The 14,600-nt window shown below is 46.0% G+C and overlaps 1 protein-coding gene across 1 annotated transcript in view; it reads left to right on the top strand.

The window, feature by feature from the left end:
• tmem59l (transmembrane protein 59-like) overlaps nucleotides 1–14,450 on the top strand; it is a 62,380-nt gene extending 47,930 nt beyond the window's left edge. Inside the window, exon 8 of the mRNA XM_087975899.1 lies at nucleotides 14,205–14,450. Coding sequence (XP_087832025.1) covers nucleotides 14,205–14,441 — 237 coding nt within the window. The 3' untranslated portion in view covers nucleotides 14,442–14,450. The remainder of the gene's footprint in view (nucleotides 1–14,204) is intronic.
• Nucleotides 14,451–14,600: the final 150 nt, after the last annotated feature.

Here is a 14,600-nt window from a genome sequence, read left to right as displayed (position 1 = left end):
TTCCAATCTGAGCCAAAGATTAAGAGAATAATTGTGTTCTCACGTTGAGGCCAGATTCAGTGAAGATCCTTTGGCCCTCTCCCTGCACTAACTGGTTTTAGCTCGAATAAAAGTCTGCCACTTGGCTGTGTCCTGCTTGCATCCTGAGTCTTTGTTCCCAGTTGGAAGGGTTACCCTCTAGAGATATATATAAATCACACTACCTACTTACCAACATTCAATTACTGGGGATGTTGAGCCAGTTGGTATTACTGATCAACTGCATTTAATATGCAGAATAACAGAAAGCCACACCACTCTGTGTATGCTTGTGTAGAATGTGAAAACCTCAATTATTTAATAAGATAATCAGGCCACTCTCCACGTCTTGTATTTTGTATCAATGAATTGGAATAGAGTGTGGACCAATGTAGAGTTGGAGCAATTCTGTTCTTAAGATTACATTTATATAGACTACCTCCTGAAGTGCTGACAGGCAGTGAGCTACCTTTGAAGTGTAGTCACTGCCATATGTAAGCTAATTCCCACAAGCAACAGAGAATTAACCACAAGATCTTCTGTGAGTGGGTGGCTAATTGAGGAATAAATATTGGCCAGATTACTAAGGAGAATTTCTCCGCTGTTCTTCAAAATAATTTTCATGGGGCTTTTTGTATCTGGGAGGGGGCAGTCTCAGTCTATTATCTCAGCTGCAGCATTTGTGGGTGGCACGGTGGCACAGTGCCTCACAGCGCCTGAGACCCGGGTTCAATTCCCGCCTCAGGCGACTGACTGTGTGGAGTTTGCACGTTCTCCCCGTGTCTGCGTGGGTTTCCTCCGGGTGCTCCGGTTTCCTCCCACAGTCCAAAGATGTGCAGGTCAGGCGAATTGGCCATTCTAAATTGCCCGTAGTGTTAGGTAAGGAGTAAATGTAGGGGAATGGGTGGGTTGCGCTTCGGCGGGTCGGTGTGGACTTGTTGGGCCGAAGGGCCTATTTCCACACTGTAATGTAATCTAATCTAAAAAAGACCTCTGACAGTACAGCACTCCTTTGGTGCTGCATGAGACACTTTAGTCACTCCAGGGGCCCAAGTCTTCCCAATGACGCTATGGCTTGAGAGCAATTTAGCCCAATACATTCACCATGTAAAACATGTGACAAATTCCCCACAGGCATGTACTGAATTGACACTTTTCATTGAGAGTTATGCATTACAGAATGGTATTGAATATGTAGCAGTGAGTATGAATGTGGGTGGCACTCTTTAGATTATTGTTTGCCATCCTCTTCATTTGAGCAAAGAGCAACCAACCATGTTCCTGTTCCACAGATTGTGACAATGTTTATCAGACCGTCATTCCGTCATCAGGTTCTCGTGAGCTGGAAGCTGAGAGGTCATTCTGAATGATGGTATATTTTGATCGGAAGGTCTACTCCATGAAACACTGTGAATAAGACTGGAATTTTGAAAGGCAGTGGTCGATTATCAAAAAAATTCTCTTGGGGAGTGTAGTCTCCCAGGGAGGGTGGAGACAAGAAGCGCTCGGTTCGGTTTGGTTGACAGCTGGCAGTTTAAATATTTGACATTCATGAGTGATGAGAGATGCTGTATGAGGCTTGAAAGGGAAGTTTTCCAAACTATGGACAGTGTAGAAACATGCGGATGTATTCACTCTTCATCTTAATAGATCTGGGGGTTACGGTTAAATGAAGTCCGGAGTCATGTGGCACCAGGTTACAGTCCAACAGGTTTGTTTGAAATCATAAGCTTTCGGAGCGCTGCCCCTTTGTCAGATCACTTCGGACCTTGTTCACCCCAGTCCAACACCGGCACCCTCACATCAAGATTAAACGAGCAACTGAAAGGAATAAGATTCAAAATGAGTGACTGACGGACAATTAGCCACGGGGTCTTTTAACTGTTCAAAAATAGCAGTGAGCTAGTGTTGAGAAGTCATTGAATTCTTACACAGTGCAGGAAGAGACAGCTTGATCCATCGGATCTGCACCAACTGTCCCGTGAGCATCCCATATTTTTACCGTGGCCATCCCACCTAACCACAGGGCAGTTTAGCATGGCCATCCCACCTAACCTGCAGCCGTTTGGACTGTGGGAGGAAACCGGCGCAAACTCCACACAGACACGGGGAAAATGTGCAAACTCCACACAGATAGTCATCCGAGGCTGGGATCAAACCCGGGTCCTTGGCACTGGGAGGCAGCAGTGCTAACCACTGAGCCACCATGCCACCCTAATTCTATGCTGAAGTCAATGTATGGAGGAGACATTTCAATTCTTTACCCCCATTTCCCCTCCCTCCCATGTCAATTAATTCGGACAAATTGAGACATTTTATTGTAACACATGGGTCAACCTGTCAGAAGCAGATTGACACAATTTTTCCTGAAGTTAAAAGTCCCACAACACCAGGTTATAGTCCCAACAGGTTTAATTGGAAGCACTAGCTTTCTGAGCACCGCTCCTTCACCAGGTGGTTGTGGGCCTGGTGTGTGATTTTTAACTTTGTATATCCCAGGCCAACACCGGCATCTCCAAATCGTGACCTTTCCTGAAAGTTTCAAGCAGGAACAGCTGAATTGGAAAAACCCTGGAGAAACTGATCTCTAACAGCGCCCTGGTCAGCCACAAAACTGTTTTGAAAAGATTGTGTTTTATGTTTTAAAACCGCAGATCTATGAGACCATGTGCTGAGTATGCTGAGCTGGTGGTAAGTTCGGAGAATGTTGGCCCCCAGCATGGGGAAGGGGGCAGTGCTGTGTACACTGAGACCGAGGACATATTCTGGTTCCGCCAGTCTCACCAGTTCCCTGTCTCTCATACCCTCGCAATGTCAATCACTAACAAACTGCAAAGTCATGCTGATGTCTGGGAAAGGGCCGGAACGTTCAGTTACCTTCCCGGAACCGGCCCGCGGCTCCCAGACACTCCCTTTTGAACTGAAAAAAAAGCAAGTCACGCCCCTCTACCTGCCCTGCGCCGGCAGATCGACTGTGTGAGGCTGCACGCTGAGCGCGTCTTAAAGGAGCAGCAGCTGCTGGTACTCGGGCCACTTGGTGAGGGAGCTGGAAAAGGGAGGAAATCTCATGAAGCAGTTCTTACAACTGCCTTCTCTCCTAATCTGATTGTTTTTCAAAGGGCTTAAAGACAGGCCAAGTTTCTCAGCACCTGGTAAGTTATTTGGTTTCTTTTTGTACTGAGGCTACACCTGGATTATTGAGCTGGAGCTCGGCTTAAAGGAGGCTTTCTGTCGCCACCTGAGGACCCCCCCACCCCCCCTCCCGAGGTTCGGGGTTACTTTGCCTGATAATTTAATGCAGATCTCCTATTCCTGAGTGTGACCTGTGGGATCGCCCCGTCCGGAGAAAGCACCACATTACTGGCTCGGCTGTGAGGCCACTGCAGTCGAATAAACTTCAGACTCAGTTAAGGAGTGAAACAGGAGGTCGGCCCTGGGGCTAGATCCGGAGAGAGAGAGAGTAGGTACCTGTACTCTCTAGGAAAAGTAGAGATTGTTCATTTCTGTGGCGCCTGTCACATCGCCAGGAAAGGCAATATAGGGCAGGAAATCCAACGGGCACGGCAAGATCCCACCAGCTGCGTTGCAGTGGGTGATGGCTGAGCCAACCAGTGTGTTCAAGGGCAGTTCCGGATGGGGAACCGGTGACAACCATTCCCCCATTGCATGGAAGATAAACTCGGTGGCTTCTGATCGACTGGCCTGGGGAATAACCACCGAACCCCCCCCCCCCCACCCCCCCAACCCCTCCTCAAAAGGCAGCCACCGATTTACGGATTCACCTGAAAGGCCGTGCCTCAGAAACTGCAGCACCCCCCCCCCCCCCCCGGTATCGAGACACGGGGTTTCCCTGGGGAACAAGGGCTGGAAGCTCCGAAATGAAGTGCAATCACTCCCCTTGTTGAATCCTGCGGGGTGGGGGGTATGGGTGGGAGGGAGAAAGGTTACCATCTTATTATGAATTGCCTTGAGTAGGGCAATAAGGGGGGGGGGGGGAATCAATAATTTCTCCCCCTTCCTCCCCATCCCTGCAGCCCAGAGACAGTTGCACTTTACCAACCGCCTCCTAAACTCCGGGGCCGGGGGTTAAAGCTGTGTTCACGATGACACCAGGGCAGGACCGGAGATTCCCGGTGAGTCCTGAGTTGAGCCTGGGCTCCAGAGACAGTGTGGCACAGGTTTCCTCACAGGACTGTGTATCGACCCAGCGGCACCTCTCCAGTCTCCGCTCGTTAAACTCGGGCCCTATGGATTGAAAAGGTCCTATTGCAGTATCTCAGAACCAGGAGTTCTCCACAGTGTCCTGGACTGGAGTTCATCCTTCAGCTAACATTGCTGACAATTCGTGGCGCCAGACATTGTCACAGGGCTGCGCGCAAATTAGCTGCCACATTTCCTGCAGGAATTACGTTTCAAAGAGTAATTCACTGGCCGACAGCGGTGTCGACATTGTCAGTTCGCTCTGTAATTCTTTCCTTTTTCTCCATGTACGTTGTTACTGGAGGGAAAAATGAAATTTTAAAACATTTTAAAAGCTGGGGAACAGTCTGGACCATCGCACTCCACTGTGGTTAGAGCCAGACCCTGTCAGTTCGCCGCTGATGATCAGAAACTGGTGTTGGATGAACTGTTCCTAAAACATGCCCCACCACCTGCACTCATGATCTAAAATTACCCCCAACTCCGCATCCCCATCCCCACCCCCACTCTGTAACTGCATTCAAGTGCTGGACAGTAACTGGAGCTTCACCTCAGTCATAGAATTGAGGAGACGTAGAGCCTTGGGGTACGGTGGTAGTGTACAGTGGTAATCTTGGGCCTGAAGGTCTGAGTTAAAGTCCGATCACAGAGGTGGATGAACACGTTAATATTAAAATCAGTTTCAATAGGAGACTGAAACTGGTTGTTGAGGTCTTGGGATACACGATTTGAAACGAGCATTCCTGAAAACTAAAGCTTGTTATAAAGACTTGGTTCCAGTGTCTTATCCCACTGCCTGACCACCTGGACTCATTAACTGCTCCCTCACCTCTCTACTCACTCTCTCTTAATGTAGCATTGTGTCCCAGGAACTGACGCTAAAATTACGCTAAAGGAACTCTGTCCTCGTCACTGGTTTCGCTTGATAAATACTTGGGAGAGAGTGAGAGAATTAATCACTGTAATGGGTTGGGAAAGAGATGTTGGTATGATACAGAGGAAAGACACAGGAGTGAAAACTATGTGTAATTCAAAACAGCAAAGCTGGAAAACTCATCTCAGACAGTGTTTGTTCAAAGAAGAAAGGCAATGATGTTTCAAGTCGTTGAACTTTGGTCAAACTCCCAACATTCTGGTTTTTTTTGTCAGTTGCAAGGAGAGAGTGCAGTTGCAGGTTTTGATTACGATGTCAAACTGAAGCCATGGTCAAAGGAGATGTCACGTAGCGGAGCTATCCAGTGCAAAATGGCCAAAAAAAGGACTGATTCTCAACCGATGTTACTAAAATCAATTCTGTGATCAATATCACTTTGCTGCTGTAGGAGCATGTTGTGCACACATAGGCCACCGCATTCCCATAATTATAACAGGGACTACAGCCAATGAAATCATTTTTGAAGTGTGAAATGATTTGGGATATTCGGAGTTTGGGTTCTGTGGTGTCGGTATAGATTGTGCCTGGTGGCTCAGTGGTTAGCACAGCTACCTCACAGCTCTCGGGATCCACATCCGATTCCAGCCTCGGGGCGATTCTCTGTGCAGAGTTTGCATATTCTCCCTGTGTCTGCGTGGAAATTCAGGAAGTCCAAAAATATGTATAGGTTAGGTGGATTAGTCATGGGATATACGGAGTTACAGCGATAAAGTGGGAGTCTGGGTGGGATGCTGCTCGGAGGGTTGATGTGGACTTGTTGGGCTGTATTGTAGGAATTCTATTCAATGAAGTTTCATAATGTTAAAGCAGACTCCACAATGACTTCTCCAATTGGCTCAATATTCTCCAATTATTTCACTAATTTGCAGCGGGGAGGGAGCATAAAACTCGACAAGGTTTGGTGAGTCCGGTTGTGGACGAGTTGCAGCAGATCTGATGAGAAAAGGGACAGGAATATGACGTTGACCTTAAAACACTGGGCAGAAATCTTATTGGTAGATCTGAAATGAAAACCAGAGAGAGTTAAAGCAAAGAACTGCGGATTCCGGAAATCTGAAACAAAAAATAGCTGGAGAAACTCGGCAGGTCTGGCAGCTTCTATGGAGAGAGAAGCAGAGTTAACGTTCCAGGCCCGGTTTGACCCTTCATCAGAGATACTAGACTCGAAACGTTAACTCTGTTTTCTGTCTCCACAGGGGCTGTCAGACTTAATGAATTTCTCCAGCTATTTCTGTTGAAGTTAAAAGGTGCATTTCTTTAATAAACTCTTTCAGTAACTGGTTCCAAATATTTATTAGCTGGCCATTATTCTGCTGTACCAAATAAAAAGCTTACATTTATATAGTGTACCAAAATGCTTCACAGCCAGTGCGGTATTTATTGAAGTGCAAACACTGTTATACTGCAGAAAATGCAAGTCAGTTTGCACACAAAATCCCAAAGTGATAATGTCTACATCATTAGCTTAAATGCTGCTGTTTGTGGGACACATGGCCCCAGGAGACTGATGTGAACTTTCCCTGCTCTTCCAATATATCTTTAGTTACCTGAGAAAGCAGATGGGATCTTGTTTCCCTGAAAGATGAAACTTTTCAGTTCTGCCCATGCTCCCCAGTGCATTGAAGATTCAGTCTAGATTATGCTACTGCTGTTGGGGAGGTTTTAAACGAATGTGGCAGGGCCCTGGGAACCAGAAGGGAAGACAAGTAGGCAGTAAGTTGGAGACTGGAGACTGTAAGAATTATGAAGATAGCATTAATAAAGGGGAGAGTAGGCAGGGAGCAGGTGAGTGCAAAAGAACTGGTGGCCTGAAGTGCATCTACTGTAAAGCAAGGAGTATAGTGGGTAAGGCAGATGAACTTAGGGCTTGGATTGGTGCCTGGGAGTATGACGTTATTGCGATCACAGAGACTTGGTTGAAGGAACAGCATGATTGGCAACTAAATGTTCCTGGATATAGACGCTTCAGACAGGACAGGGAGGGAAGTAAAGGTGGGGAGGGCGGGGGGGTGGAGTTGCATTGCTGGTCAGGGACGACACCACGGCTGTGCTAAAGGAGGACACTATGGAGGGCTTGGGTAGTGAGGCATTATGGGTGGAGCTTAGAAATAAGAAGGGTGCAGTTACATTGTTGGGGCTGTATTACAGGCCTCCCAACAGTGAGCGTGAGGTAGAAGAACAAATAGGTAAACAGATTATGGAAATAACTTGAGGCAATAGGGTAGTGGTGATGGGAGATTTTAATTTTCCCAACATTGACTGGGACACACTTAGTGTCAGAGGTCTGGATGGGGCAGGATTTGTAAGGAGCATCCAGGAAAGTTTTCTAGAGCTGTATGTCAATAGTCCAATGAGGGAAGGGACCATATTGGACCTGGTGTTGGGGAATGAGCCAGGCCAGGCGATAAAAGTTGCAGTGGGGGATTTCTTTGAGAATAGTGACCACAGTTCTTAAGTTTAGAATACCCGTAGATAAAGATGAGAGTGGTCCTAAGGGACAAGTACTAAACTGGGCCAAGGCCAATTATATCAAAATTAGGCAGGAGCTGGGAATTGTGGATTGGACACAGCTATTTGAAGGAAAGTCCACATTTGAGATGTGGGAGGCTTTCAAAGATAGATTAAAGATTGTGCAGGATAGGCATGTCCCTTTGAAAACAAAGGAAAGGAAGGGCAAGATTCATGAACTGTGGATGGCAGGAGAAATCATGCGACTGGCCAAGAAGAAAAGTGAGTGTACATAAGGTCCAGGCAGCTAAGAACAGGATGGGCCCTGGAGGAATATCGGAAGAGTAGGACAAGTCTTAAACGAGGAATCAAGCGGCTAAAAGGGGTCATGAAGTAGCATTAGTGAGCAGAATTAGGGAGAATCCCAAGGCTTTTTATTCTTATATAAGAAGCAAGAGAGTAACGAGAGAAAGGGTTGGTCCACTAAAGGATAAGGAAGGAAGGTTGTTTGTCGAACCTGAGAAAATCGGTGAGATTCTCATTGATTACTTTGCATCAGTGTTCACTAATGAACAGGAGGTGATGAATGCTGAGATTAGAGATAGAAGTTTGTTTACTCTGGGTCACATTGACATAAGGAGGGAAGATGTGTTGGGTAGGCTAAAGGATATTAAGGTGGACAAATTCCCAGGACCGGATGGGATCTATCCCAGGTTGCTGAGAGAGGCGAGAAAGGAAATAGCTGGGGCTCTGACAGATACCTATGTATCATCCTTAAACACAGGTCAGGTGCCAGATGACTGGAGGGTTGCTCAAGTTGTCCCACTGTATAAGATGGGTAGTAGGGATATTCCAGACCAGTGTGCCTGATGTCAGTGGTGCAAACATTGCTGAAGAAGGTACTGAGGGATAAAATCTATTTATATTTTGAAAAGAATGGGCTTATCAGTGATAGGCAACATGGTTTTGTTTAGGGTAGACAGGCCGCCTACTTGCGGAGCGATTCAGAGAGCACCTCTGGGCCACCCGGACGAACCAACCCAATCACCCTGTAGCACAGCATTTCAACTCCCCCTCCCACTCCACCGAGGATATGCAGGTCATTGGACTCATCCACCGCCAAACCACAACAATGCGACGGTCGGAGGAGGAGCGTCTTATCTTCCGACTGGGAACCCTCCAACCACAGGGGATGAACTTGGACTTCACCAGTTTCTTCATCCCCCCTCCCCCCACCTTGTCTCAGCCGAATCCCTCCAGCCCGGCACCGCCTTCCTGACCTGCAGTCTTCTTCTTGACCTCTCCACCTCCACCCTACTCCGACCTATCACCCTCACCTTGACCTCTTTCCACCTATCACATTTCCAACGCCCCTCCTCCAAGTCCCTCCTCCCTACCTTTTATCTTCTCCTGCTGAACACTCTCTGCTCATTCCTGAAGAAGGGCATGTGCCCGAAACGTCGATTCTTCTGTTCCCTAGATGCTGCCTGACCTGCTGTGCTGTTCCAGCAATAAAGTTTCAGCTTTGATCTCCAGCGTCTGCAGACCTCACTTTCTCCTTTAGGGTAGATTGTGCCTTACCAACTTAATAGAGTTTTTTGAGGAAGTGTCCAAGTTGATAGATGAAGGAAGGGCTGTAGATGTCATATACATGGACATTAATAAGGCATTTGATAAGGTTTCCCATGGTAAACTAATAGAGAAAGTGAAGTCACATGGTGTGCAGGGTGTTCTAGCTCGATGGATAAAGAGCTGGTTGAGTAACAGGAGACAGAGAGTAGTAGTTGAAGGGAGTTCTCGAAATGGAGAAAGGTGACCAGTGATGATCCACAGGGATCAGTTCTGGGGCTGCTGTTATTTGTAATATACATAAATGATCTGGAAGAGGACACTGTTGGTATGATCAGCAAGTTTGCAGATGACACGAAGATTGGTGGAGTAGTAGAAAGCATAAGGGACTGTCAGAGAATACAGGAGAATATAGATAGATTGATAACGAGAGTCCAAAGAAAGTATATTTCTGTTACGATGAAAGGAAAGGTTGGTAGGTATAGGGAATGCTGGATGACTAAAGAAATTGAGGGTTCAGTTAAGAAAAAGAAGGAAACATATGTCAGGTATAGGCAGGATAGATCAAGTGAATCCTTACAGTATAAAGGCAGTATGACTATACTTAAGAGAGAATTCAGGAGGGCAAAAAGGGAACATGAGATAGTTTTGGCAAATAGAGTTAAGGAGAATCCAAAGGCTTTTTACAAATACATTAAGGACAAAAGGGTAACTAGGGAGAGGATACGCCCCCTCAAAGATCAGCAAGGTGGCCTTTTTGTGGAACTGCAGGAAATGGGGCAGATACTAAACGAGTATTTTGTATCAATATTTAGTGTGGAAAAGGACATGGAAGATATAGACTGTAGGGAAATGGATGGTGACATCTTGAAAAATGTCCATATTACAGAGGAGGAAGTGCTGTATGTCTTGAAATGCATAAAAGTGGATAAATTCTCAGGACCTGATCAGGTGTACCCAGAACTCTGGGAAGCTAAGGAAGTGATTGCTGGGCCTCTTGCTGAGATATTTGTATCATTGATAGTCACAGGTGAGGTGCCGGAAGACTGGAGGTTGGCTAACGTGGTGCCACTGTTTAAGAAGGGCAGTAAGGACAAGCCAGGGAACTTTAGACCAGTGAGCCTGACGTTGGTGATGGGCAAGTTGTTGGAGGGAATCCTGAGGGACAAGATGTACATGTATTTGGAAAGGCAAGGCCTGATTAGGGATAGTCAGCATGGCTTTATGCATATGAAATCGTTTCTCAGAAACTTGATTGAATTTTTTGAAGAAGTAACAAGGAGGATTGATGAGGGCAGAGTGGTAAATGTGATCTATATGGACTTCAGTAAAGTGTTCCACAATGTTCCCCATGGGACACTGGTGAGCAAGGTTAGATCTCATAGAATACATGGAGAACTCACCATTTGGATACAGAACTAGCTGAAAAGTAAAAGACAGAGGGTGATGGTGGAGGGTTGTTTTTCAGACTGAAGGCCTATGACCAGTGGAGTGCCACAAGGATCGGTGCTGGGTCCACTACTTTTCATCACTATATAAATGATTTAGATGCGAGCATAAGAGGTACAGTTAGTAAGTTTGCTGATGACACCAAAACTGGAGGTGATGTGGACAGCGAAGAGGGTTACCTCAGATTACAATGGGATCTTGATGAGATGGGCTAATGGGTTGTGAAGTGGCAGCTGGAGTTTAATTTACATAAATGCGAGGTGCTGCATTTTAGGAAAGCAAATTTTAGCAGGACTTATATACACTTAATGGTAAAGTTCTAGGGAGTGTTGCTGAACAAAGACATCTTGGAGTGCAGGTTCATAGCTCCTTGAAAGTGGAGTCACAAGTAGATAGGATAGTGAAGAAGGCATTTGGTATGCTTTCCTTTATTGGTCAGAGTATTGAGTACAGGAGTTGGGAGGTCATGTTGCGGCTGTACAGGGCCTTGGTTAGGCCACTGTTGGAATATTGCTTGCAATTTTGGTCTCTTTCCTATCGGAAAGATGTTGTGAAACTTGAAAGAGTTCAGAAAAGATCTATAAGAATGTTGCCAGGGTTGGAGGATTTGAGCTATAGGGAGAGGTTGAATAGTCTGGGTTTGTTTTCCCCGGAGCTTCAGAGGCTGAGGGGTGACCTTATAGAGGTTTATAAAATCATGAGGGACATGGATAGGATAAATAGACAAAGTCTTTTCCCTGGGGTGGGGAACTAGAGGGCATAGGTTTAGGGTGAGAGGGGAAAGATATAAAAGGGACCTAAGGGGCAGCCTTTTCACACAGAAGATGGTACGTGTATGGAATGAGCTGCCAGAGGAAGTGGTGGAGGCTGGTACAATTGCAACATTTAAGAGGCATTTGGATGGGTATATGAATAGGAAGGGTTTGGAGGGATATGGGCCAGGTTCTAGCAGGTGGGACTAGATTGGGTTGGGATATCTGGTCGTCATGGACGAGTTGGACTGATGGGTCTGTTTCTGTGCTGGACATCTCTATGACTCTATGGAGATTTGGGTGGAGAGGTGTCAGATGGAGTTCAATCCAGGTAAATGTGAGGTGATGCATTTTGGGAAGTCTAATTCTCGAGCAAACTGTACTGTAAGCGGAAGAGCCTTGGAAAAAGTTAAGGAGCAGAGAAATCTGAGAGTTCAGGTCTATCGTACCCTGAAGGTTGCTGCACAGGTGGATAGAGTGGTCAAGACGGCATATGGTATGCTTGCCTTCATCGGACGTGGTATTGAGTATAAGAGTTGGCAGGTCATGTTAAAATTGTACAAGACATTGGTTTGGCCGCATTTAGAATACTGTGTACTGTTCTGGTCACCACATTACCAAAAGGATGTGGACGCTTTGGAGAGGGTGCAGAGAAGGTTTACGAGGATGTTGCCTGGTATGGAGGGTGCTAGCTATGAAGAGATGTTGAGTAGGTTAGGATTGTTTTCATTTGAAAAAAGTAGATTGAGGGGGAAACCTGATTGAGATCTACAAAATCATGAAGGGTATAAACAGGGTCGATAGAGATAAGCTATTTCCCAGGGTGAGGGATTAAATAACGAGAGGTCACGCGTTCAAGGTGAGAGGTGAAAAATTTAAGGGGGATACACACGGCAAGTACTTCACACAGAGGATGGTGGGTCTCTGGAACACGTTGCCAGCAGAGGTGGTAGAGGCAGGCACGGTAGATTCATTTAAGGTGCGTCTGGACAGATGCATGTAGAGGTGGGGAGCAGAGGGGTACAGATGCTTAGGAGTTGGGCGATAGGTTTAGACAATGGATTTGGATCAGCTTAGGCTTGGATGGCCTGTTCCTGAATTGTAAACTTTCTTTGTTCTTTGTTCTATATGCACAAATATCTGGAATGAGAGACCTGTCCCCCAGTGATAGTCTGTGTGTGTGTGACCCCAGACCCCAGTGAGAGTGTGTGTGTGAGAGAGAGAGAGACCCCAGTAAGATTCAGTGTGTGTGTATGTGTGTGTCTGAGAGACCCCAGCCCCCAGTGAGAGTCAGTGTGTGTGTGTGTGTGAGAGAGAGAGCGAAAGAGACCCCAGTGAGAGTCTGTGGGTATGTGTGTGTGTGAGAGAGAGACCCCAGACCCCAGTGAGAGTCAGTGTGTGTGTGAGAGAGAGAGAAAGAGACCCCAGTGAGACTCTGTGTGTGTGAGAGAGACCCCAGACCCCAGTGAGAGTCAGTGTGTGTGTGTGAGAGAGACCCCAGACCCCAGTGAGAGTCAGTGTGTGTGTGTGAGAGAGAGAGAGAGAGACCCCAGACCCCAGTGAGAGTCAGTGTGTGTGTGGGAGCTGTTCCCAGTGACAGCTGCAAACTTATTGTTTCTTTTGCTACTGGCCTGAACTGATCTGGCGAGGATGGCCCTGCCTTGAATAGCCTCAATTTTTTATGTCAAGGTTTGCTCACACTCCAATGTGGAGTTGAAAGAGTTAACTCGTGTGCAAACAATTGTCGCTGACAGGCAATGACTAATCAAAAATGCAGTTATTTCATTTTATTGTAAGGACATGTGACCTTAGCAATGCGAAAGGATGAATAGGGAGGGAGAGGCTTGTGGCTTCCTGTTGAAAATATTTACTGTGGTATCTCCAGGGTGAGATGTGCACGTGTCCATTCAAATGTTGTTGCTTTTTTTTTCTCTTTTTTTTAACTTCCTTTTTTTCACCACACTACCTCCCCAGCACCCATGATGTATGTGTGTAGGTGTGTTTGTAAGTGTTGTTGCTTTATTGCTCTTTGATGTTGACAGCAGGTTTGCAGACTTTTTTTAATCAGGATGACTGAAGATTAGGAACATCATTTTATGTTTCAGAGCAGTTTGTGCCTCCAACTAAAGGCTGCACTAACCCTGACTCTATCACAGGCTGCTCCATATTGATGGCCATGGTATCAGTTTGGTTCAGTGAATGCCAAGTCGATGCAAGGTGTTGTTGTACTGGAGGTGCCAACTTTCTGATGGGACCTTAAATAGAGTCCCTGTCTGTTCTCGCTAGCAGACATTAAAGTTTCTTGGAAATACAGAACTGGAGGTTTGCTCAAAAAGTACACATCTTGTCGAATCTCTTCATCTTGTACTCAGGCCAATTCACAAGAATATCATTGTAAAAGGGAATACTGATTGGTTGGCAAGTGAACTCTGATTGGTAAAGACATTGCCATGGAGAATGCACCTGTTAGATGATGACTGACAATTAATCATCAGGTTTTGCTTAAATTTAAACCAGGCTTTGGGACTCTGGTCAAGGCATTGACTCATAAGTTAAGTAGAGAATGAAGTGAACTGTTTATTTTGAGTTGAAATAGGCTCAGTATGTTATTATTTGTATAAAAAGAAAAGTGTCTCACTGTAGGTAGCTTCCGGTAAATACTAGAGCACCACACTGTAAAGCCCAGCTTAAGATCTTAACTGACAATCATGTATGAATTTCAGTGCAGTGTGATGCTACATTTGTGTGTGTATCAAGAGTGTCCCTGTATGCGTGTGTTAGTGTGTGAGATGTTATGATGCCATTAATACTGTTGTCCTTGTCTCTATCTGCAGTGTCACATGTGGCAGAGTTTGCTGGTCATTAGCTTCTGGCGGGAACACACCTCGGTTGGTGAGACCTTCCCCTGCCTGGAGACTGTCAGCATCCAATTTTCAGCCAAGATCGAACAGGAACAGGACAGTTCACTGTCAATCCTCATTAAACACTGGCATCATTTTAAACAGCTAGACAGTTCCACCCACTATCCAATTTTGGGAGAGGGAACAAAAGAATATAAGACTATTATGTAGCTTTGGCATTGATTGGCGTGAAAGACTGTAACTGAGTTTTTGTGCCTTAAATTATTAGTCAGGGTGCAGCTACTGAGTCTTGAGGGACTGGTCTCATCATCCTGAAGGCACTGTCTATTTTTCACCCTCCTGCTCAGTCTCAGGGAGATACTCACTCAC

Source organism: Chiloscyllium plagiosum, unplaced genomic scaffold (genome assembly GCF_037043375.1).
Source record: "Chiloscyllium plagiosum isolate Xiang-an unplaced genomic scaffold, Cpla_swu_hap1 HiC_scaffold_28, whole genome shotgun sequence".
In the NCBI taxonomy this organism is placed as follows: domain Eukaryota; kingdom Metazoa; phylum Chordata; class Chondrichthyes; order Orectolobiformes; family Hemiscylliidae; genus Chiloscyllium; species Chiloscyllium plagiosum.
The sequence above is the reverse complement of the archived record's forward strand: the minus strand, read 5'-3'. Positions and strand labels throughout refer to the sequence as shown.